General features: G+C 43.7%; 1 protein-coding gene across 1 annotated transcript; it reads left to right on the top strand.

Moving 5' to 3' along the window:
* Window positions 1-1,345: 1,345 nt before the first annotated feature.
* LOC138158609 (uncharacterized) lies at window positions 1,346-25,642 on the top strand. Its single transcript, XM_069084705.1, is given in 9 exon segments — window positions 1,346-1,512; window positions 4,634-4,745; window positions 7,528-9,564; window positions 13,608-13,666; window positions 18,336-19,010; window positions 19,012-19,187; window positions 19,189-19,259; window positions 24,454-24,586; window positions 25,537-25,642. Coding segments are annotated over 8 exon segments (3,333 nt in total). The 5' UTR covers window positions 1,346-1,512; window positions 4,634-4,669.
* The last annotated feature ends 477 nt before the right edge of the window (window positions 25,643-26,119 follow it).

The raw sequence follows: 26,119 nt of genomic DNA, 5'->3' as shown, positions 1-26,119 counted from the left end.
CAAAAACTAGGAGATACTGATAACCTGCGGGGGGGGGGTAAAGAGGGGGGATTTACTTCTGTGAAGTCCACTTCCCACCTTTCCCCTGGTTGTTACCCCCTGAGTCTGATTGTGAGGGGGGCTGCCTTTCCTTGTTTTGCATTTACTTGTGCACAGGTCATGCACCTTGTGACAGTACTTAATAGAATATTATCTAGTTGGGGAATGAAGTACCTGTCTCTCAGGAGTAAGCTCATTTTTCTGGCTCCCAAATGAGTGATTTGATGGAGATGCTTGACCCACTCCCCACTACTACCACCAGCCTGACTGTTCCTTATCCTCCCCCTCTTGTTTTTTTGTTTAGTGAGGGAATCATCCAAGGAGGAATCCAGGTGAGAAGGGAGCCAAATGGAAGTTTGAATATTAGGGCTGGAGGCAGCTTCGTTAGGATTCCATCATTCCCTCTTCAAAGAATTGGGACCCAAATTCATTTGAGAGAAGGGACAAAGGTCTCAGCTTCTATAGTTTCTTCAGGTTGAAAAGGGGAGTCGAGGGGGCGGAGTCAAGATGGTGGAGTAGAAATAGGGCTTCCACTGGGCTCTGGCTCCCACCACCTCCAATTCATGTAAAAGGTGACTCTGAACAAACTTTGGAGCTACAGAATCCACAAAATGACACAGACAGGCTAACCTCCCACTGAGGATAGCCCAGCAGGCCAGCAGGGAGCAGCCAGAGCAGCACTCTGGGAGTTGACCCCGGCCCCGTGAGCCGGAGGTTTTAGCCTCAGGGTGGGCCTGACCAGCTGCCAGCTGGAGGGACTTCAGATCACCAGCAGCTGTGGTGGTTTCTAGAATTATCAACACATAGATGCTAAGGACACAGTGAGAGGTCAGTGCAGTGTGGACTTTGGAATCCAGTAGTTGGGAGTACAGTCAGCCTTTATGCCCTGGAGAGAGAAGCCACTGAGGTGCCTGCCACGGGGCAGCTTCAGCTCCTGGCCTGCAGACTGTAGGGGGACTAAGCCACAAGTTTGTGAGATAATCACTCTTGCTTTAACCTGATTGGATGTGGATTGCAGTCAATATTTTAAGTGCTTTTGAACATGTAGGAGAAATTTAGAAAATTGATAAAGAAATTATTTGAAAATCCTCGTGTCAATCATCAGACAAAGCTGGTCCTTCCAGTGTTAAATTGCTAAAACAGTCAAGGCATCAGGAGCCACACCTGTCTGAGGTCACTTTGTGGAGTTTGACCCCTGAAGGAGTAAAGATTAATCTCTATAGCTCACAGCTCCTCCCTTATCCACCTCCCCACCCCCGCCCAAGTTGTCCATTGTAGAGCTGCAGACATTATCTAGCAGTGGAGAGTCAGTTCAAGAAAATTACAGAGACATTTGAGGGGGCAGAGACACAGGCTCTCCAGGGACACATAGACAGAGGGAAGTCCTTGACCTAGAGCAGAAATAGCTTCAAGGAGTGGGATCTCTGACAGCAGAAACAAGAACCAGCTACCAACTCAAGGTGAGTTTCCAAAGTGGGATGGGGAGGAAGGGGAGACTGTGAGGCCAGGGGAGTGATCAGTCCAGAAGAGATGCTGAAGGCAGGGGAAAACTTAGAGGACTTTATAAAGACAGGCATGGGCAGTTGGGTGCTGCAGTGGCCAGGCCTGGAGTCAGGAAGCCTCTTCTTCCAGAGTTCAAATCTGGCCTCAGACACTAGCTGTGTGACTCTGGGCAAGCCACTTTACTCTATTAGCCTCAATTTTCTGATCTCTAAAATTTGCTGAAGAAGGAAATGACAAATCATTCTAGTACCTTTGCCAAGAAATCCCAAATGGGCTCATGCAAATTCAACACCATTGAACAACAACAAGGTACAGAGAGGAGAGGAAGGACATTCCAGTAGCAGTTGCCCTGATTAGACTTGTTCCAGTCTCACCGTCTGATGTTGTGAAGATAATAAGAGTGAGACCGAGACCTGGGTTCAAGATAAATTTAGGTGTGGATTTATTGATCAAGCCCGTGCCTGACTGAAGTATGCACTCAAATTAGGCAGTCCAGAATTGGGGTACATACAGTGCTTATAAAGGCAAAACCCACAAAAACCACAATTGGGGAGGGGAGCTAGCTTAATGACATACAGAAGCCAAGAGTAGCCATTAGTTAGATCTATAGCTCAGGGATAATTTGGGAATCATGGTGCAATGGTACAACCGTGCAGCCTTCCAGTTGAACAGGGTGGAGGGCACCGGGAGTAGAATTCCCCACAACAGGCTGGGGTCATAGAACAGGTCAGGGTCATATTCTGGGTGAAGGGTATTGGGAACCCTGCTTGGTCAGTGTTCTGGGTGGGGACCTTGCTTGGTCAGAATCCCAGAACAGGGTGGTCTCTTACATGACATAGACTTGCCCTATGATATTTGTACAGTATTGTACCATGATCCTTATACCAAATGCTGCTTCAAGGCTTACTGATTTAGTGAAGTACTAATTCAGAGAGAGATAAGGGAGAAGGGGGCTATGTCTTGGGTGATTCACTTTTACCTAGGACTACACCTTTAAGCTGTTACAAGTGGTTGCAGGGTTTAGGATAGAGACAAAGACACATATAAAGGGGCTTAATGGTGGGCTCCAAATCAGGTGGCTTGTGATTTGGATTTGGGTACAACACTGACACCACTCACTCAGTGATTCCCAGCAGAACACCCAACATTCCTGTCTCCCTAGAAGCCCCAACAGGGCAATGATACCACATTTGTGCCCCTGTATAGAAGTTTTTACTGAGGGACTGCCCTTTCTTCTCTGGAGCCTTGATGAAAGCTCCCTCTTACCCGAATGGAGGCATGCAGTATCACAACCATTTTAGCTAAGGGAGTCCCTTTATTTCAGGTTTGCCCATAATTGAATAAAAAGGGTTTCCTCTCTGCCATAGCATTGAAAAGTAAAATGTTTCCTTACATGTCTACACCTTGGTTCCTCACAGCCTTTCTAAGAAGCAGCTGGCTGAGCTATCCCTGGGGAAAAGAATCCCAACATTTAAGAGGAACCTGAACCACATTCTTAGGTTGTATAGACCCTTCTGATGGAGCTTGGCCCAGGAGACTGCCCACAGGGTGTGGAATAAGGGAGGGCTGCAGAAGGTCAACTAGACCTAATTCTAAAAATTATCCATCTGTCCATGGATGGGAGAGTTTGTTAAGGTCAGATCTAAGAACCTACTAGAATGAAGAGCCCGCCCCCCACTTAGGGCAGTGCTGATTCATCAAAGATGCAGCTTCTCAAAGCTGAGATACATACTGCTGATTGTCATGGGGATGATGATGGAAGTGAGGCTTTAGCAGGTCACTCCAGCATTCCACAGTGCCAGCTGCCCAAGGGTGGGCCAGGAGAGGGAGGGCCCAGGGAATATGATGAGAGTAGTCCCAGTCTGCAACCTGCTCTGCAATCATATCAGTGGCCTGCTCAGAGGCAATGGTCCAGCAGAGGAATCTATAAGGAAGAAGACCCTGTTGTCAGGGCTTGGATGGTGGCTGCCACAGGGGACTCATCATTGACATCACAAGGCCACATCCTAAATAAGAATCCCTTGATGCTAGGGCAAATCTCCTGGTGGAGGAAGAAGGCCAAGGTCATCCGGTTACTCGTCAGAGGCAGGGTTGACAATCACTCAGACTCATGACATACTGATCTTCCAAAGGCTGCAGCTCCAGTTCAGATGCCAAGCAGCCCCTCATCTACTGATGCCTCCATTCCCCTCCATAAACCACCATGGCTTATGTAGATGGACCTCAGAGCCACAGCTGGAACAGCCTGAGCCTACAGGGAATCCTGGCTCTTACCCTAGAGCAACTCCTCTCAGAATTCTGTGGCTCCAGAGTCTTGGGGGGTCATTGGCATTTTACTTTTACAGATGATCAACTTTTAAAAAAACCGTTAGTAAGAACCAAAGAATACCTGCTCTCACAATACTAGGACTATCTCTGGCAGTTCTCCATAGCCTATGGTCTTGATGCCTCAGACACTAAGCTAAGGCCAAACTTCAAGACAGATTCCACCAAAGACAGCCTCCTTCCCCTCTTAAAGTGAACCCAACTCAGGCTTTGTATCTCCCCTCGCACAAGAAGCAGCTGGGTAGTGCAGTGGTTAGAGGGCTGAGCCTGGAGTCAAGAAGACCTGAGTTAAAATTCAACCTCAGACACTACCTAGCTGTGTGACCCCAGCCAAGTCATTTGCCCTCTGTTTGCCTCACTTCCCTCAGTTGTCAAGTGGGGATAATAAGAGCACCCCGCCCCCCAGAGCTTTTGTGGGGACCAAAGGAGGTAATATTTGTAAAGTGCTCTGCAAACCTTCTAATTGCACATACGTACCTGTGCCCCTCAACCAAAATGCTCCTTCTGGCCCCTCTCTGGCTCTGCCTCGGCCCTAGCTTGTGCCTAAGGTTTTCTCTAAGCTGAGCAGCCCACTCCTGGTGTCTGGCTCCCTTGTGGCCTCCATACAAGAATGTATTTCCCAGGACATTCACTACCCTCTGCAGGGCTCCAGGCTAACAGAGATTGGGGGAGCTTGGTCACTGAACAATGGGGCACTTATGGTTGGAGCATGCATGAAAGTGATTTCCCTAGATCTCAATTTTCTTTTCTTAAGGAAATGGCAGAGAAAGAACTTCCAAGCAGCCTGACCTGGAAGACAGCAATGGAGATCCCGGCTCTTGGTCGACCCTTACATCTGGGGACACTATATGACTGTCGCTCAGATACCTCCATCCCTGGTAATGACTCTCTTGAATGTTGTTCCACATATCAGGAGAAGGCAGGGTTAGAAAAGAGTTCTTTCTAGGTGAAAAATGATCAGTATAAGAAAGTCAAATTCAAAGTCTCAGTGATTAGTGTCTCACCATTTTTCTCCCATTTAGAACCCACCTGGGTCACTGCTCTGATGGGAGATGCTGTGTGATGGCAAATCCCAGGCAGGAGTGAAGAAAGACATCTGAAGAGGTCAGGGTAAGGAGGGAACCATTCATCCTGGGAGGGTGCAGGTCAAAAAGGGAAGTAATCTTCCAAAGACCTAACCAAAAGAAGACTGAGTTTAAAAACAATAACAACAACAAAACAACACCTTTAGCCAGAGGAGGGTTCAGAGCCTTAATTACATCAGAAACAGAGTTGGGAGGAAGGGAGGGCAGATTCACACACACACACACACACACACACACACACACACACACACACACACCTGAGGTGTTTGTATATGTTAAGCAATCTAGTTAAAATTAAGTTGAAAGGCAGCCTTGAAGGAGAAATGAAGACCTGATGGTTCAGAATGAGGGATTGTGGGGAAGGTGGAAGGGCACGCAGTCCCATCACTTTCCCTTGAGAAATGGGAGGGTTACAGGTTGTTTGAATATACATCAGCTTTTGATCTTTACCAGCATCTTGAATAGAGGCAGCTGGGGCCTCAGTGGATGAAGTACTGGGCCTGGAATCAGGAAGACCTGAGTTCAAATTCAGCCTTACTCAGGGCATGTCACTTACCTCTGATTTCCTGACAAAAGCATCCACTGGGTCCACTGAAAAAGGAAGTGGCAATCACTCCAGGAACTTTGCCAAGAAAAACCCATGCACAGCCATGGTCCATGGGGTCAGGAAGGGTCTACAAGAGCAGCTTAATTCTGTCCCAGTCACTGCCTTCCTGAGTCATCTCCCGGGAGCCAGCTAGGAGTGTGCAGCTAGGAGGTGCAGTGGATGGACCCAACTTTAGGAAGACTTGAGTCCAAATCCAGGCTTAAGCACATCCTAGCGGTAAGACCCTGGGCAAGTCACTTAACCCTGTCTGCCTTAGTTTCCTCACCCTAAAAATGGGAATAATAATAGCACCTGCCTCCCATGATTATTCTGAGGATCAAATGAGATAATATTACAAAGTATTTGGAAACATTTATTTATTACTCTAAATTTTATTTGCTTCAATCACATGTAAAAACATTCATTTTTAAACAAAATTTTTAACATTCATTTAAAAAATTTTTTTGATTTCCAAATTCTCTTCCTCTTTCTCCTTTGTCCTTATGGAAAAAATAATAAATTTTACCTAGATTATATATGTGCAGTCATGGAAAACATATGTCTCTGTTACTCATGTTAAAGAAAACAGACACAAAATACAAAAAAAAATAGGTAAAAAATAAAAGAATTCTTTGCATTCATTCTAAGTCAGTTCTTTCTCTAGAGACATTTTAGACTTCAACAAAAGACCTTCATAATTGTCTTAGATAGGGCTGCTAGGTGGCACAGAGAATAGAGCACCGGCCCTGGAGTCAGGAGGACCTGAGTTCAAATCTGGCCTCAGATACTTAACACAAATACTAGCCATGTGACCTTGGGCAAGTCATTTAACCCCAGTTGCCCTCCAAAAAGCAAAAAAAAGGTCTTAGATCATTGTATTGCTTGAAAGAGCTAAGTCATTCACAGGTAATCATTGTACATTATCGCTGTTCCTAAGTACACTGTCTCTTGGTTCTGCTCATTTCACTTTGCATCAGTTCATGTCTTTCCATGCTTTTCTGAAAGCATCCTGCTCCTCATTTCTTATAGCACAATAGGATACCATCACATCATATACTACAGCTTGCTCAGCCACTCCTCAAAACTCTGTAAATATTAAAGCGCTGTATTAATGCTAGGGAGTCATGTTATTATTAGTAGGAAGTTAATAGAATGTCTCCCAAAAAGGGGCCTGGCTAAGACAACCCAGCAGGAGCTACACATCTTCAGGGGCATAACTACTCCTTTTCTGTCTCAGAGAATGTCCAAAGGTCATATCCTCATTAACACAGCCCAATCTGCTATGTACATGCACCATTCCTCCTCCAGCCACCAGCACTGATGTCATTCTGGGTCACCTCCTGCTGTCTATCTAGGGCAGGCAGTGCTGCCTTACTCTCTTGCTGCCTTATACCCTTACTCTCAGACTCAGAATACAAAGAAATTGTTTTGACACTTATTAGCTGCATGTTCTCTGAAATGTTAATCAAGAACACTCTAAGTCTCAGTTTATGTCTGGAAAATGGGGTTAATGACAATAGCGCTACTTATTTCATGCAATTGTTGGGAAGAAAGTGCTTTATTAACCTTGTGAAACCCATATAAGGATGGACATTATTTGGGATGCAGTCCCCAGGATAAGAGGAGGAGAGGCTTCCCAACATGTGGAAAGAACAGAGGTAGATGGTGTGCACTAGGATTGTGGGGTGGGAAGAATGATGATCTAGATTCAGGGGTTCAGAGTAGGGAGAAGTTCTGGAAGGGTTCCCCCTATCCATCATGGAAGACTCAGTGGAGTAAGGGAGTTGCAGAGGCCTGCAGAAGTTCTTTCCAGGTCAGGAGTAGGATCTTCTCCGCCTCTGGAATCTGTGCCTCTTGCCCTGCCTACCCTCCTTCCATAAACTGCCTCCCAGGGCCAGCTGTCCCTGTTGGAAAGGACAACCTAAAGTGACAGGCTGTGGACCCTCTGCAATCTGACATTTAATTCCTAATGTCTCTGTCTCATTCTAGGCATCACTTTGTGGGACAGGGAGACCCTTGAGAGAAATGTGACCACAGAAGAGCAGCACAAGACTGACTTTGACATCATCACCTCTGACTCTATTGATGAGAAGACCAATGTCATGAATATCCCTGCAGAGCTGAGAGCAAGTGTCCTAGGGGGGATGGTGGAAGTAGGAGGCTCTGCCAAGTATTTAAATGACACCAAGACATCCCAGAAGCAAGCTCGGGTCACTCTCAAGTACAGTGTGACTACACAGTATTCCCACCTCACAATGAACCACCTGGGATATCAGAATATCTCTTACCATGACGTGTTTGATAATGGAATAGCCACCCATGTGGTCACTGCAGTGCTCTATGGGGCCCAGGCTTTCTTTGTGTTTGATCAGAAAGTTTCCACCAATGAAAATATCAAGGATATAGAAGGAAAGTTGAAGGTTAGAGTAAAGAAGATTCCCCAAGTATCAGGAAAAGTAAGGGGAGGGATAAAAAAGGAGGGCAGTGAGAAAAAATTAACCAAGGAATTCAGGTGTAAGTTTTATGGAGATTTTGTCCTTGAGACCAATCCAGTGACTTATGAAGATGCAGTAACAGTCTATGCCTCCCTTCCTAAGCTGCTTAGGGGCCATGGGGTGCCCCTCCAAGTCTGGTTGTACCCTCTAGAGAAGCTGAGCTCGAAAGCTGCCAGGCTGGCTCGGGGGATCAGCATTAGCTCTGTGTGGGATGCCCAGGAAACTCTGGAGAAGTTATCTGAGTGTGACAAGAGGTGTAATGACATGTTGGAGGCACCAGGGCTCCCAGTCTTTTCTGCCATCAGGGAAAAGTTCATGTTATTCCAAGAGCTAAATAAGCAACACAGGCAGCTTTTACAAAAGGAAATAGCCAAGGCCTTACCCTTGATCCGGGCAGGCAGAGCAGAGGAAGATGAGCTAACCAGAATTTTAACCAGGCAAAGCCAGTCCCCATTCAGCACTAGGAGGCTCTCAGAGTTCCTGGATGAGAAGCTCCAGGAGATGAAGGTGGTAAATTCCTACCTCACCCTTCTGAAGGGGGTGCCAGTCATGGCTGACCAGAATGAGGTGGATACTGTGGCTCTAGGCTCTGCCCACAGATTTGTCCTGGTGTTTGCACTCACCTCCTTGCAGGAGGAGCCCTACTTAGCAGATTGGAAGCAGTGGCTACGGAATCCAGCATCATTCAGTCCTGGCTGTGAGCAGAAGGAATATTCCTCCTGGGTCAAGGACAGAGAGACAAGGAGAAAGGCAATACAATTGGCAGAAGCCTTTTCAACGTTTGCCAAGACCAATCATTCCACTGAGAAGACTCAATTCATTGTGGCATCTGTCCCAGATCAGGAGAACAAGGGGGTCTCCATTTACCTCTATGAAAAGGGACTGCTGGTCAGCACCAACTTTGAATTACCAGTCAAACCTCCCCCTCCCCAGATTGGCCGGGTCACACATCACTCTATAGAGCTCACACTGACCCCAGCATCTGGGAAGGAGGAGAGGATCACTGGCTATCAGGTAGAGTACAAGGTTGTAGGGAAAGAGGACTGGACCACCATCCCTGTGTCTGGAAAACTAGAGGTATTCAGAGTGAGTGGCCTTGAGCCTAGCACAGAGTATCTGTTCAGGTTTGCTGAGATGTGGGAGCTAGGGATCAGTGAAAGCAGTGATGTGAGCCTTGCTGTGAGGACACTTCCCCCAACCTGCCCTCCTGGGAAGCCAGACGCTGTTGTGGTGGGACCACAGTCTGTGACCCTGAGCTGGCAGGGTCCAAAAACTGGCAAAGCAGGAATCATGATCAAGGAATATAGAATAGAGTACAGAGAGGAGACTGAGGCTGAGGAGGGGGAAGGAGAATGGCATGAACACAGAACAGGAAATAATGAGACCCACTGTGATATTGATGGACTGACACCTCAGACTGTGTACAGGTTCCGAGTCTCTGCTGTGTATGATGGCGGCTGGACCAGTGAGAACAGTGACAAGAGTGGCCCAGTGAGGACCCTCTCTACTACAGAGGAAGCTACAGTCTCTGGTAAGGGGCTTTTAGTAACTAAAATCCATCAAGATGTTTCTCTTTACTGGAATATTTGAAGGGTTGCTGGGGTTGATCAGGGGACTCTCCTTGATTTCCCAATCCACTAGAATTGGAGTTGCCTCACTCACAGTGAGAAGTCAGGAAAGACCTTAGCTTAGAAAGACCAAGGTCCCCCACTGTATCCTGGGCCATCACTAGCCTTCCTGATCTATATCTCGCCACTGGACCCCGATGATTCTGGAAGAGAAACTAAACCTTGCACTGCCCTCCCTCACTTAAATCCAGTTCAATGCAAATCATGTCATCATCTCCCTGATGCCATGATCCTCTTCAAGAACCAAAGAGAAACCACACAATGAAATTTCAGGGGGTCAGACTCTGATAGACTCATTTAGTTTGTAAGGGTCCATTTATTGTGGGAGGGGGTTGATCAAGGCCCCTCTGATCAATCAAATTCTCTCCCCCTCCCAGGAGAATATCAGGTAGATAAGATATCTACTAATTCAAATTATTCAACCAAGTGCCTGAAATTATGACCACTGAAAATCATACCCAAGTGACAGTAATTCCCCAGATTATTTTTTGAGCTATGGTTTTTATTCCAGGCATATAAAAAGTGACCTTTACATATATTTTTAAAATGAAAGACAACTTAAATTGCTTTACTTGAGAATTTCAAGACACTACTTAATATAACCCAAATATTCTAGAGTTGAAAGGAGTCATAAAGCTTCACCTCTTCTTACCTCTGGCAGCATCAAAACTTCTTTACAACATTTCCTTGTGGAGCATGAGACATCTGTCTCTTCTCCACATATAAGGTTAGCTCTCTGGAGGCAAGGGGAATACTCTGGTTAAAATATTCCTTTCTCCTGTGCACTTGACTCTGAGGCACACACATAGATTTTCCCCAAAGGCAGCTGGATCTTGTAGTGGATAGAAAGCTAGACCTGGAGGGGGAAATTCTCATTATGGAATCCAGCTTCATATCCTTACTATCTGTGTGACCCTGTGCAAGTCTCTTAACCTCTGTCTGCCTAAGTTTTTCATCTGTAAAATGGAACTCAGAACAGTATCTATCTTTCAGAACTGCAGTGAGGATCCAGGGAGATAATATTTGTAAAGCACTTTGTCAAACTCAAAGCAGTACAACTTCCCAATCATCTTTTTCTCTCATTAAAATGTGTGGTCAGGCTCCGTCCTGACAGAAAAGCAGTAATTTCTCATGGTGTAGTTGATGTCAATCATATTCTAAGCTGAGGTCTTCTGAGAATCGTGGGAGTTGAAAGCCACTTTGGAGTCCAATATCCTGATAAAAACAAATCCTTTTTATGATGTGGCTGACAACTGTGGTCACTTCCAGGGATGGTGAGCTCTCTCTATCTCCCAGTCCATTCCATGGTGGGGCAGCTCCAATTGTTAGGACGATCTTCCTTTTTTAATGGAGGTGAAATCTTTCTTGTTGTAATCTACACCCTTGGTACCAGCTTTGCTCTCTGGGGCTAAGCAAGATGACTAATCCCTTTTCTTTATGACAACCCTCCAGACACCTGAGGGCAGTGACCCTGCCCTACCCAAGGCTTCTACTCCAAATACCCCCATTCCTTGAATTGTTCCTTCTGGGCCACCATGTCCACACCTTCCCCCTTCCTCACTGTCCTTCTCAGCATGAGCTACAGCTGGTCCTGTAGGAGGAAAAGAGAATAGAAACCAGAATCAAAATGGCAGTTTTACTCAGTGTACAGGGGAGCTGTGGAGCCATCCTGAGAAGGCCAGGAGAGCAGGACTGCCCTTTGCTCCATGGGGCAACTTTGCCCCAACCACCTTAGTGCTTCAATGAGAAGCCATTGAAGGGAGAGAGGCTGGCTGGTTTCCTGACTACTCAGACTGAGCCTCAGAGAGTGTCTGAATCTTAGTGGGGTCATCAGTGATCTGAGGCCTGGGGGAACCTCACCTTTCCAGGTTAAAAACCTGAATCTTATCTGTATAGGTGAGGAATAATTAGGCCTTGGGGTACTGGTTCAGGCAAAGTAAACTCCAAAGAGAGGAATTATTAAATTATAATAACAATTAATTGATTTCAGATTGGAAGTTTTTCCTGTAAAATAACAAATACCAATCCTCAGGACAGCAAATTACAGATCAGAAGGTGTTTGTTGAAGACGGAATTAGGTCAAAGGAAGCGGGAGATTCTTTTAAGAAACATACACACACACACCGACCGACAGATAGACACAGACACACATTTTATGGATATCTTTTGTGTTTTCATCACTTAGATTTCCTTGACCTCAAATCTTTCCTTCTCCTCTACTGGAGAGTAAACCCTTAAGACAAATACTTTGAAAAAGAAAGAAAAAGAGGAAGGAGGAATGAAATTAATCAAAAACTAATTGAAACAGAAAAATATTCAACATCATATCTCTTGTTCTACACCTGTGAATCCCAACCTCTGCTTTCTCTTTTTTGGGTCAAACGTGATATTCATTATATTGTATCATTCAGGTTTTTTGTTTTGTTTTGTTTTTTTCTTCTGTAGTAGTTTTTATTGTTTATTTTGATCTTTTTTTTTTTTTTTGCTTTTTGGCAGGGGGAAGGCTGGGCAATTGGGGTTAAGTGACTTGCCCAAGGTCACACTGCTAGTAAGTGTTAAGTGCTTGAGGATAGATTTGAACTTAGGTCCTCCTGACTCCAGGGCTGGTGCTCTCTTCACCGTGACACCTAGGTCCTCCTAATTATTATATTCCTGTCAGTGTCTAGTGCTGCTCCCATATACCTAGAAAACTAAAGGATATTTTGGATCTTTAGACTTTTGTCCTAAAACTCCTCCTCTTGGAGTCACTCAGGAAAAGGAAAAGAGAAGAGGAGGGGTCCAGAATCTATAGATAGCCAATCAGCATCAGCTTGATCAGTGATCACATGGCTTATATTAACAGCCAATTTGCAAATTATCATATATGTGTATGTATGTATGTTTCTGTGTAGGATGTATTGAATGCAGTAGGTAAAGGACTTTACTTGGAGGAGAGCCAAATCTAAAGATGAGATACCTACAGTAAGGTCCAATCGTCCCTTAGGTTCTTACTGTATGGCCACAGGCAACTTTCTGAGCCTCAGTTTCTTCATCTGTTAATTGGGGATAATAGTGCCTGTACTATAGAACTTGCACTGTTGAAAAGAAAGCATTTTTTAAAGTCTTCAAACATTTTTAAAATATCAGGAGCTATTTTTTTATGAGGAGCTATTTTGATGGGTCTCAGCTATTTCAGAAGGCTGTGTTGTTAGAATATTCTTCCATATATCCCTGTATCTTCCTGCTGAGATTTTGGTGATGCCATAATGAAACCAGATTTGTTTTGGGCACTTCATGAGTAAGCCTGGGCATCCCTCTGTGAAATAGCAATGGAAAATTATGGGATGCTCAGTCTTCCTTTCCCAATCTAGGACAATTCTAGTTTGCTTTCAAGGTCCAGCTCAATTCACCTGCCATTTACAAAGTTTAAATGAGTGCCTTAGATGAGCAAGACAGTGTATTAAACTCTGTGGGAGAGTGTGGGGATGGGAGAGTGAGGTACAAGTCCTCCAGGCATTAGAATCTTATAATGGGAATATGACTCACGAATAATTCCAATTTCAGGTAAAAGAAAAAGGTCTTTGTGAATTGTGCAACCAACAAAGCCATGAGGGTTTGTTCAGAGGATGGGAGATCTTCCCCAGTTAAGGTGATCTGGGAAGCCTTCATGGAGGAGGTGGTCCTTATTGATTATCCTTGCCCCTGAAATCCCTGACATATATAATCTATGCCACACAGTTTAGTTGTTTTAGCTGTATTTCTTATCTCCCCAAATAGACTGCCAACTTCTTATGGGCAGGGAACACCTCCCACATTTCATTTATATCTTCTGCAGGGCTAACCATAGTTATGGAAACATAGGTACAGAATATGTGCTACATAAAAATGTTTTGATTCAGTGTTCATATTTTTTAAATGTCAAAACAAATGCAGATGAATATTTTCCTTTGTGTCTCCCCATTCCCAGACCTGTTACTTCACCACTGTTCAATGATGGGAGCCGAAGCAAGTAAACCTGATGGTGCAGTAAGTATTACTTTCCTCAGTTCCTTGTGCTCTGGTGACTAAAAACCATAGATAGAATACACAGAGGTATAGAATGCCTAGGCCTAGAGAGTTAGTCCAGAGTCATTTTGCTTCTTAATTCTCTCCATTTGATATCTACATGTCTTAAACAGATGGAGGTTAGCCCCACAGAGACAATGGAGCAGTTTCATTTCTGGGTCTCCCCCAGATCATGACAAGGGCCTATTTGCATGAAAGTAACCTTATCAATTCTACTTTATTGGGTAGGAAATTCCAATGGCCCAGTAATAAATTTTTGAAAACACAGTTCTATGCTGACCTCTAATAAATTACAAAGATAAACTCTGAATATGTAAAATTTAGCAACCTATCAAACTCTGTCCTCAGTTGAAATATGAAGTAAGAGACAGGGTTTTCTAGTGATTTTCCAGCTTCCATTTTGTGCTTTTCCCTCTTAAGAACCCCCTTTTGTGCTTTGTGACTCTTCCTGGATGAGCTAGGGCTCCCCACTAAGGGACCCCACAAAACAGTTAGATCTTCCCCCTTGGCCTTGCCCTCCTCTCTTCTCCATTATGCACACTTACCCACCATGTGTGTCACATCCTCGCCTCTCAGTGAGCATATCATCTGATCACTTTATGGAATCTAAGGTGTTAATGACTGATAATGATTTAATGAGATTCCCTTTTTTGAAAACATCCTTTGCATTTTAAGTTTGTCACTAATTTTTTTATTAATTCTTTAATTTATTAATTTGTTTGTTTCCTTTTAGTTTACAGGATTCAATTCCACAATTCCTTGAATTTCACATTTTGTCCCCCTCCCTCCCCCCCCCACCCATGGCGTCTTATAATCAAGTATAGGATCTGTAGATACTTTCACATTATACAATGGTCAGGTTATAAGGATGGATTGTACCCGCTGGGATGAAAAATGGTATAGAGGACATAAAATCAAATAAGAGAATGAAAAAGATCAGGTATTTTGCTTCCACCTGGATATAAATTTAGTTCTTTCTAGTTCTTTCTCTGGATGCACGTTTTTCTCTCCATCATGCGTCTTTTGGGATTGACTTATATCCCTGCATTGTTGAGAAGAGTCCAGTCTATCAAAGTTGGTCATCACACATACGTTGTGTCTGTAATTGTGTACAAATTCCTCCTGGTTCTACTCTTCTCACTCAGCATCAGTTCTTTTAAGCCTCTCCAGGTAAATATGAAGACCGCCTGCTCCCCGTTTCTTATAGCACAATAATATTCCATCACATGCATATACCACAACTTGTTCAGCCATTCCCCAATTGATGGACACCCCCTTAATTTCCAATTCTTTGCCAGTTTGTCACTAATTTAATTTATAGAAATGAGTGGAAGTGGGAGGTATCTTGTGAACTCCTTTCTCCCTCCAAAAAAGGAAATTGCATCATTAATGCAGCTCTTCAGTCTGCTTATGTAAAAAGGCAGTGCTACCTGGCAGTACAGCTAAGCCATTGATTTGTAAACTGTTAAAACTAGAAGGGCCATCAGGAGCCATTTTGTCCAACCCCTTCAGTAGATGGATGAGAAATCCAAGTCCCAAGGAGCAGAAGCAGGGGCACCATGACTGTGGAAGGAGGCTCTATGTGACAAATTCCAGAGGGGTACAAAGTGCCATGAACAGAACCATGGATCTTCTTATCATTCATTAGTGTTCCATGTCCATGTGGGTGAATTCTAAGATTTCCTCATCTCCACACAATCAGTTGTCATCCCACCTCTCTCTGCCTTGCAAATCCAGGCCTGTTCTTTATCTTCCCTGTGATCCTCAATCCTCATGCCCTCCTGTTCTCTCCCAGGCCATCACCCCTGCAGTGGTACATTCTCCTCCCTTCCCTATTCAGATCCTTTGGGGATCGTAGTTCACTTTGACACTTATCTTTTGTTTTTGAGTTTCTTGTTCCTCTGTCCTATCATCCATCTTGCCCTGTCAAGCCTCAGTCTTGTATTACACCCAAAGTCTTCTGCCTTTGCTTCAAATCTTGCACTGCTGAAAGAAGCTGGAGAAAACCAGAACTGTGCTATGTCCACTACAAATTTACATTATGTAGTTTCAATTGAGTCCTCACTACAAGACAGTCCTCTAGGCAGTGGCTTTTAAAATACTTATGGCCCAGGAAGGGGTAACACAGCAAGCTTTTTTTCTGCCATTAGTATCTTAGTATTAATCAGTTTCTCCCAGATTAGCATGTCAGTCACCTACCTGAACACTAAGGAATAGACCATAAAGCAGTAAAGTTTTGATAGGGGGATAAGAGAAGAAAAGATCTAGAACTGCAGTAGGGGAAGACCTGGGCAGCAAGGTCAACCTGACAACACTGAGTGTCTATTTAGGGATGTGAATGGAGCCCATTAAAGAGACATCAGAAAGCAATGAAGAGAAATGTTACTGACCTTATGGCCTTGGCAGCCATGTCTCCTAGTCAGAGAAGTGAGGAGCGGAGACCCATGAAGCCAGAAACCAATAGTTTCACCCAAATCAATTTCACCTTCAGGAATATCAAAAGGACTAGATGTGGTTGGTGAATAATAGATAGAGATAATCATTGGAAAAACCCAAATATAGCAAAGACATAATCTATGCCCATTGCTGTGTTAGACACTGTGGAGTTAGCAGACAAGGAGAAGATATAGTCACTGCTTTGGGTCTGATGGGGGAGAAAAGATGGATGGGTCCTAATCACATGGATTAGGACAAAGCCTTCTTAAGTGCTGCCTATGTGCAGAGCCCTCTTCTAGGCACTGGGAAAAGAAGGACAAAAATGAGGCCCTCAAGAAGCTTGCCTTCTGAAAGGGGAGAAAAACTGTGCTTTAGCTAGAAGCGGCTTTACATGATGAGTGGGGCTCTGCATTTCATTTAGGATCAGGAAGACCTGGATTTAAATTTTGCTTCAGAAACTTGCTGTGTGACCCTGGCTTAGTCACAATTTATCTGTGCCTCAGTTTCCTCATATGCAAAATGAGGGGCTCAGACTGCAAAGGTCCTCTTTAGCTCTAGATTTCTGAAACTAAGAAGCAAATACTAAATAAATGCTAGACAGTTTTTTGGGGGGATCCATCACAAATGGAAATTCCAGAAGACCTCATGAAATAAGTGGCATTTTAGCTCTCTGTTGAAGGAGATAAAGATTTCTTTTTTTTTTTAAATTTTGTTTTTTGGAGAGGGGACGGCAGGGCAGTTGGGGTTAAGTGACGTGCCCAAGGTCACAAGGCTAGTAAATGTTAAGTGTCTGATGCTGGATTTGAATTTAGGTCCTCCTGACTCCAGGGCTGGTGCTCTATTCACTGCACCACCTACCGTGTTTCCCCGATAATAAGACCTATCCCGAAAATAAGCCCTCCCCTTACTGTGTAAGATTCCTCTAAAATAAGCCCTCCTCCAAAAATAAGCCCTATTGAGATTGCTACTGTAGTGAAGGTGATCCCCTGCACTACACGCTACATTACGGTACCCTCTGTATGCACCGTCCCCTCCCCCCCACCCCGGTGAAACGCATGCCGTGCTCCGAGCTGCATCCAATCAGAGCTGCAGCAGTGCTCCGAGCTGCATCCAATCAGAGCTGCAGCAGTGAGTGCGTCATCCTGTTCTTCCCCAGTGATTTGCTTATTGAATAAAGGTACATTTTTTGTTCACATTTACCTGTTTATTAAAATTGCTGTCAATGTTCATTAAAATAAGCCCTCCCCTGAAAATAAGCCCTCTGGTGTTTTTCTGTCCAAAAAAATAATAAGACAGTGTCTTATTATTGGGGAAACACGGTAGTGGCCCAGAGAAAAAGGTTTCTAAGACAAAGTAGTGAGGACAGAATACATTTCAGACATGGCAGACTATAGACCCAGAGGGGACGAATGTGACTTTGGCTCCTTCCCCTCATATGTGGAAATTTTCAAGCCCATCTCTGGAGGAAATTTATTTCCCCTTAATTATGTGCTTTGCCTGTACTTTAGGAAAATGGCCCACAGTTGGAGGTGGTGCATCAAATATTATAATTCAGTGACAATAACCATGTAGGAAGTACTGGAACAAAACTGACAACTAGTTATAACTTGGTATCTTTCCCACTAATCTCTAACTCATCAAGTTAGTAGTTCACACTCATGGAATGCTTTAGGTTTTATAAAGTATTTTAGAGGTTTTACCTCATTTTCTTCTCACAAGAGTCCAGGGAGGTAGATGCCATTTTTATCTCCATTTTGCAGATGAGGAGACTAAGACAGACAGAGGTTAAGTGACTCATTCAGGGTAACCCAGCTAGTAAGTATCTGAGGCTGGCTTTACTCCCAAGTCTTCATGAATCCCAGACAATGCTTTTACCACCTTTTCCTGACTTCAGGTTCAGTATTTTCTCTCCTGGGCCACCTAGAAGCCTTACTTAGTCATTCTAATCTTTAATTTATTTTTAAATTTCCAGACCTTGTGTAATGTTTCTTTGTAACTCAGCCCATTTCTGTTTATATTGGGTCCAAAGTCAGCCCTAGAGGTCTACACAGTTTTAAGGTTCTGACGTTTATAGGCTAACTAGGCATGTAAAGCCCAGTCATTTCTACCAGCTTCCCTCCTGTAGTGGCCCTCCCTAAGCCTTCCTTATTACTGACATGATGGGGTTTTCAATCAGGCCAATTTATCCCCACAGGACCCTGTTGGTAGTAAGAACTATCAGCTTGAGAATGCCCTGAGGATTGTCCTGGTTGGGAAAACTGGAAATGGAAAAAGTGCAACAGGGAATACCATTCTTCGGGAAGAAATCTTTAAATCTTCAACTGGACGTTATACAGTGACCAAGAAATGTGAAAGGAAAATCATGAAACGGGGGTCCAAAGGAGACCTTGTGGTCGTGGACACTCCTGGCTTTGACCCAAAGAAAAGCCTGTGGAGCACTTGCGAGGAGATCAGTCGCTGTGTTATCCTTTCCTCTCCCGGGCCACACGCCATCGTTCTGGTTCTGCAGGTAGGGCGCTACACAGATGAAGAGCAACAATCGGTCGGCTGGATCAAGGGCCTCTTTGGGCCTGATGTCACAAAGTACATGGTGGTCTTGTTTACTCGGAAAGATGATCTAGATGGTCGGGCACTGGATGAGTTTGTGGAAGGTTCTTGTACAAACCTCAAATCTCTCCTTAAAGAGTGTAAAGGGCGATACTGTGCATTCAATAACAAAGCCCAGAGAACTGAAAAAGAAGCCCAAGTGGAAGAGCTGCTGGAGATAATAGAGAAAATGAGGCAGGATAATAAGGGGGCATATTTTTCAGATGCCCTATACAAGAAAACTGAGGAAAAACTGAACAAAACACTAGAATACTTGAAGGCTGGGTTATGCTCAGCATTTAGAAAGTGACATCCGTGATGCGGAAGAAAAGTATGCTGAGAATCCAAACCCCACGGATGATGACAAAAGGATAAAAGAGTCCAAAATAAGAGATCTATGGGAAAAACATGATGCAAATGTGAAAAACATCGGAGCAAAGGCAGATGAGAGAAACAGTGTCAGAAACAGCAAAGCTAAGTAGAAATATTGTTACTGGTGTTTCAGATTGGTTCAAAAGCTCAAGTAGAAGCTGTAAGTAAAATGAACCTGCTTTCTTTTGTGCATAGCTCTCCCTGATTTCATGTAAACTTTATCTATACAGAATTAGGTCCTTATTCCCTTATATCACTCAAAGATAATGTTTTTTTCAAGCCATGATGCACTAGATGTGGAGGGATGGAGCTCCATCCAGTGATGTGCCACATTATAGCCACTAGTATGCAACTTCCCTCTTCTTTTACTTTACTAACCATGTGTCTAGACATCTGGGTCCCAAGTGTAAGCCTCCTCAAATCCTCCATGTAAGTAGATGCGTAATAAATCAAAATTACATGTAAATGTTTAGGTCAATAAAGAGAGTCAGAGGCTCTCTGGGCATGGCAGAAAAGTCTGAGGTCTAAGGAGGACCAGAAATTAGTGGATGATATTCTCATTTATTTCCTGGTTTTTATGCTTATTTCATCACATTGTTTCAAAGCTTCTTTATTCCAGACTCCCCAGGGTCTGATTATTAGTTCCAGAGTCTATAGAAATCTTTCTTGTGTATGATTAATTCTATGTCTCCTTTATACATTAAAAAAATTTTTTTTTCCTTCCTCCTAAACATCCAGTCTCACTTTTCACTTTCATCTTGTCTACTGCTTTGTCCAACGCAGAATGGAAGCTCCTGTGAAGTAGGGATTGTTTCCTTCATTTTACTTGTATCTCCCTTGTCAGCAGTATCTCTCATACATTGTTGCTGTTGTTTAGTCGTTTCTGATTGTCTCCAACTATTCATGAAGTGATTTGAGGTTTTCTTGGCAAATATCCTGGACTGATTTGGTATTTCCTTCTCCAGTTCATTTTAAACATAAGAAAACTAAGGCAAACCAGGTTACCTGACTTCCCCAGGGTCACACAGGTAGTAAGTGTCAGAGGCTGTATTTGAACTCAGGAAGTTGAGTTGAACCACCTAGAGAAAAGAACTTATGGGATTTTCTCTGACATGGCAGTTTTTGTAGATTTTAGCCATTCCTCCTAGCTCTTCTCATGAGATGTCTTAAGAGTCACAGGCTTTTGTTCACTTTTGTCACTGAGAAGCCTCAGATGCTGAGAACATGAGAAGAGAAATCAGAGCCTGCTCTCTCTCTCTTACCCTCATCAGGAAACATTTTACTTTTGACTGATCTAGATATAGAAACCAAAGACCATCCCATTGATTTGTGTGCAGTGTCTGCTGAATGAAACTCAGAGGCTACAGTTGAGAGTCAAGTATATTTTAAACTATGGAAGCATTATGAGATCAAGCAAACAGGTCTCTAAGAGGGCACATATCCTTTTTATACTTCAGATTTCTCTTCTGCAGCTTCTCTTCAAGGTCAAACAGTACATCTCACCTTCATTTCTGCATTCCTGCTATGTACCTGAGTGTCAGAGGGGTCAGAAGTATGGCCCTATGGAGTGATATAGTGGGGAGGAACAGGAGAGAGAGAGAGAGAGAGAGAGAGAGAGAGAGAGAGAGAGAGAGAGAGAGAGAGAGTGTCCCTCTAGGGACCATGGAAACAGACTTAGGCATCACCAAGTCACCTAAGTCTGCTTTGGGGCTCCCAGTCTCCCTTCGTGTACCTTTTTTCTTCCCTGATGCTACTGTTATCTTGCATATCCTCCTTCTTCTCCTCCCATTCCCTTTTTGCCCCCAATGCACTAATTCATTGTTGGTGGAATTGTGAAATGATCCAACGATTTTAGGGAACAATCTGGAATTATATGCAAAGAGTTATTAAACTACCTATACTCTTTAACCCAACAATACTCCTACTTGGTCCATTTCCACAGATGATTAGGGAAAAAGGAAAAAAATCTTATATGGGTCTAAAATGTTTATATCATCTCTCTTCGTGGTGGCAAAAACTTGGAAATTTCAGGGAAACTCTTCAACTGGGGAATGACGGAACAACTTGTGCTATATGATTGTGATGGAATGCTACTATGCTATAAGAAATGATGAGCTCAATGATTTTAGAAAAACATGGAAAGCCTTGCATGAAATAATGGAGTGAAATGACCAGAGTCAAGAGAACATTGCTTATAGTAAAAGTAAGATTGTTTTAAGAACATGTTTGAGTGAATAAGTCATTTTGTATTATAAATGCCCAAATTAACTATAAAGAACATATGAAGAAAGACACCCTCTGCATGCAGAAAAAGAACAGATAAACAGAAGTATGTAGAGAATAATTTTACAAATATATATATTTACATTTGTGTCTAATGGTAGTCATCTCTAGGGTAGGGGGAGAGAAGAAAAAAAAAGAAAAGGAAAGAAGTTTACATGATAATTTTGTTGTATATTTTAAAGGAATAGAAAGTTGTACATGGTAGATTTGCAGTTTCCTATACTGTCATCTTTGTTATTGTGCTATGTTATGGAAATACTTATTTTATTCCATAAATTAGAAATAAAAGCTCTCAATGCCCTTCAAATCTTTGCCCTACTTTCTGAGTTCCTTTTTTGGGTAGGTTCCATTCTCTGTGCTTCCCTGCTCCCTGTCTGTGCATGGAAGCCCTCCCTTAGTTTTTCACTAAAGAGGACTTGGATTTTGGTTACCTGCTATGTTCCACCTGGAAGAGTTGGGGCAAAGAAATCTCTCCCACCCTGAGCTTCAGCTTCTTCTGTGGTAAAAGCAGGGGTTGCACTAGATAACACTAAGGTCCCTTTCAGCTCTAACATTTGGGATTTTCCTGACCATACTCCAACTCAAAGGCACAGCCCCTGGCCAGCTCAGACTAGGAGGAAAGTCACTGAGTTTTGGTGGGCAGGGAAGCAGTGGGAGGAACACCCAGCCTTGGGTAAGGAGCTCAGCAGCTGTGGTGGGAAAGGTGAGCAGAAACCAGATCTTTGTCCCTTATGGACCTACCTGACTGCTGTCCTAGAACAATAGAAAGGGATTCTGTGGTTAGTAAACTCCCTTCTGAGGCTTATTCTGTCAGTCAATGGCAAATTCTGACCAATTCCCTGAAGGAACCAGATCCTCCATTCATAAAGGACATAGGGTTGGTTCAAAGAGAGAGAGAAAAGCTGGGATGTTCCAGAGTTTTTGTGTTGATGGAACTAGGTAACTAGTAACATTTAATATTTTAGGGGTCTTAGACTCTCAATTTTATCTTTGTTAAAAGGCAAAAACGGACTCATCAGGAGTGAGTCCCATTTGGCTCTGAGTCAGCAGGGCCAGCTTTACATATAAAGAGAGGGGTGTTCTGTCAGAATCCATGATTTCAGGGGCTCTGGAACTTCCCCAGCCCCACAAATTCTTCCCTTTAATAATGAACAAAGTCTCCATTCAGTCCTCCATACAGCTTTCTAATTGATATTCCTAACACACAGATCCGACCATGTCATACCTGTACTCAAACATCTTTAGTGGCTCCCTATTACCTCTTACAAACTTCTCTACTTTACTGGTGAGGAGACACTGAGAGAGGTTAAGCTACTTGCCTTGTATCACATAGCTAATACGTGTCTGCTCTAGGATTTGAACCTCCATCTCCCATCTGATAAGGCATTATACATCAGGGGCTTAACTGTACTGGACATTTTCATTTTAAGAATATAACAGAATGGATCGATCTTACCTAACAGAATGGATCAATTGTCATTGAATGTTAGGCACATATTAATGGAACAGAGGATCCTAGAGCAAGAGGGATTTTGAGAAATTATTTAGCACAAATGACCTAGGAGGAAAGAGATGGCTAGAAAGACTGACTTCTTCAAAGTCCTGTAGGATTAGAGGCAAAGTCTCCTAGCTCCCATTTCAGGGTACTTCCTATTATGCAGAATGTCCTAAGTCCATGACGCATCTATGGCTCACTGTCAACCATACTCACTGTTTCTACCCTGCCCTAGGTCTGTCCATATCTGTCCATAATGCCAAGAGTAATGACTCATCCAAAGTTTCCACTATTTAAATCTTATTGTTTCTGTGGCTATTCCAGGTAAGCATGAGAGAAAGAAAAGTGGCGCTACACAGATGAAGAGCAACAATCTATCTCCTGGATTAAGGGCCTCTTTGGGCCCGATGTCACAAAGTACATGGTGGTCTTGTTTACTCAGAAAGATGATCTAGATGGTTGGACACTGGATGAGTTTGTGGAAGGTTCTTGTACGAACCTCAAATCTCTCCTTAAAGAGTGTAAAGGTCGATACTGTGCATTCAATAACAAAGCCCAGGGCACTGAAAAAGAAGCCCAAGTGGAAGAGCTGCTGGAGATAATAGAGAAAATGAGGCAGGATAATAAGGGGGCATATTTTTCAGATGCCATATACAAGAAAGCTGAGGAAAACCTGAACAAAACAATAGAACACTTGAAGGCTGGGTATGCTCAGCATTTAGAAAGTGACATCCGTGATGCGGAAGAAAAGTATGCTGAGATCTTATGAGGTCAGTGGTTTTCCCAATGAGATATTTCACATTTCCTTCTATTTTTTCATTTGTTTTGATCTGTTTAAAAGTATCTTGATGTCTCATAAAGTCAGTAGCTTCCATTTGCTCCAGTCTAATTCTGAAGGAATGATTCTCTTCAATGAGCTTTTGAGATTCTTTTTCCATCTGGCAAATTTTGCTTTTTAAGGCATTGTTCTCCTCATTGCCTTTTTGAGCCACTTTTGCCATTTGACTTAGTCTATTTTTAAGGTGTATTTTCTTCAGTCAGGTTGTTGACTCTCATTTCATAGTTTTCTTGCATTGTTCTCATTTCTCTTCCTGATTTTTACCCTACTTCTCTTATTTGGTTTTCAAAATCCTTCTTAAGGTCTTCTTTGGCTTGTAAAAAGCTCATACTTTTCTTGGAAGCTTTTGGTGGAGGACTTCTGACTTCACTGTCTTCCTCCTGTTTCATGCTTTCATCCTTTTTGTCCCCAAAATAGGAGTGTAAAGTTGGATTGCTCAACTTGGTTTGCTTCCTTTGCCTGCTCATGTTGCCACTCAATTATTTGACTTTTGGGCTTTTTGCCACAGTAGGACTCTTCTACCATACAGGGGAGCTTTGTCCCGAATGCTGGGATTTTCTCAGCTGCCGAAGGTATTAGTTGGTTGCCCTCTCTGAAGACTTGACAGGCTCTGGCAAACTGGTGAGGCACTCCAGGACCTCCACCCTAGACCACAATCCAGATCCAAGCAGGTTAAAGCTAGAGCGATTACCCAGATTACCCCTCACAGTGGTCGCTTGTTCCCCTTACAATCTGCAGGTCAGGAGATGAAGCTGACACGTGGTCAAAGCTTCTCCCCCAGCCCCAGGGGCTTCTCCCTCCAGCGGATAAATGCTCACTGCACTCCCAAACTACTGGATCCTAAAGTCGACATTGCACTGACACATATATGGTACTGATACCTGAAACGGGAAGAAATCAAATGGAGAAAGAATATTATAGACCAATTTCCCTCATTAATATAGATGCAAAATTTCTGAATAAAATATTAACAAAAATACTACAACTAGCCATGTCATTTTGGGCAAGTCACTTACCCCCCAATTGCCCTCCCAAAAGCAAAAAAAAAAAAATTCTACAGCAACTTATCAGGAGAATAATATACTTTGATTGGGTAGGATTTATTCTAGGAATGCAAAGATAGTTCAATGTTGGGAAAACTTTCAATATAATTGATTTTATAAAAAAATCTAGTAGAAATCACATGATTATCTCAATAGATGGAGAAAAGTCTTTTGATAAAATACAACATCCATTCCTAATAAATACACTAGGAAGTATTAGAATAAATGGAGTCTTCCTTGAAGTAATAAGTGGCATCTTGCCGGGGTCCCTCTGCCCGTGGAATCCTCACCTGCCCTACGGTCCTCTACTTACCCATATCCGGGTCTTCGGTCGTCACCGGCCTCTTGAGGGGAACAATCACCAGACAGAGAGCGGAGGGAGTTTTTGGGGGGTGTTTATTCTCCACTGATTACATCGCGTCTCGAGTCTCCCCTCTACTTCCGCCCTAGGGCCTTTATAGCCCTTCCCGACCCTTCTCGCCCAATCATCAGTCCCAACAGCATTTATCACCATATATGGGCTCCTGGTTATACTAGTCTTCTTCTCCGCCCCTGGGGCGGGGCAGGGTCCCTTTACAATCTCCCCCTTTTTTCTTTAAAGCAAACTGAGCACTAAAAGGAAATGCAGCCAAGCACAGGCGGGCTCGGGTAGAAGATCCTCCCGGTGGCCATAGGGCGGGGTTCTGACGCTTGGTGCGAGGGCCTCTGGCTTAGGTCGCCTCTGTCTCACTCGAACCTTACCCGTCCTAGGAATCAGACACTCTTGACCCTGTCTTAGGCGGCCGAGGAGTGAGGAGTTGCCCGTCATGGAGGGTGCCTCGTCTTACCCCGAGTGTCAAGCGTCCCCCCATGCCTCAAACCAGACCTGGGGATCGTCTCCCTGAGACACAGCCATCAATGCTCGCTGCGTTAAAAGCATATACCCACGGTTTTGCCGTCGAAGTCGGCACACACACCACAAAAGAAGGAAAAGAAGAAGCACAAAAACTAACAGGGACGAGGTCAAACCACCCCACTGGGTGAACCAGGAGACAGTGTAACGTTACTATGAAATGCGGATAAGTTAAAGCTTGGGGAATGCCACCCTCCACCTCCGACCAGGTACCATTCCCGACCCCGACCTGTCCCCCATTGACCATCCCCAGGGGGCGAACATCTGAGTAGGAGCCATTCACCCCGCACAGTAACCAGAGGTCAAAGGGGTTGGCAGTGGCTCCGGGATCCGCATACTGGAGAAAGCGTGAGGACACGCTTGCTTGGCTACTGGAATTTCCTGCGAAGATCGGTTTGGAATCCTGACAAGTCCAGTTAAGTGGCCTGCCAGTCGTGACATTGGCCGAGGGAATAGGAGGGGAGAAGGT

This window comes from Petaurus breviceps, unplaced genomic scaffold, assembly GCF_028583685.1.
Source record: "Petaurus breviceps papuanus isolate PSGF00001 unplaced genomic scaffold, PetGlider_PUasm1.0 115, whole genome shotgun sequence".
NCBI lineage: Eukaryota > Metazoa > Chordata > Mammalia > Diprotodontia > Petauridae > Petaurus > Petaurus breviceps.
Note: the sequence above shows the minus strand (reverse complement) of the source record. Positions and strands in the feature narration are given on the sequence as shown.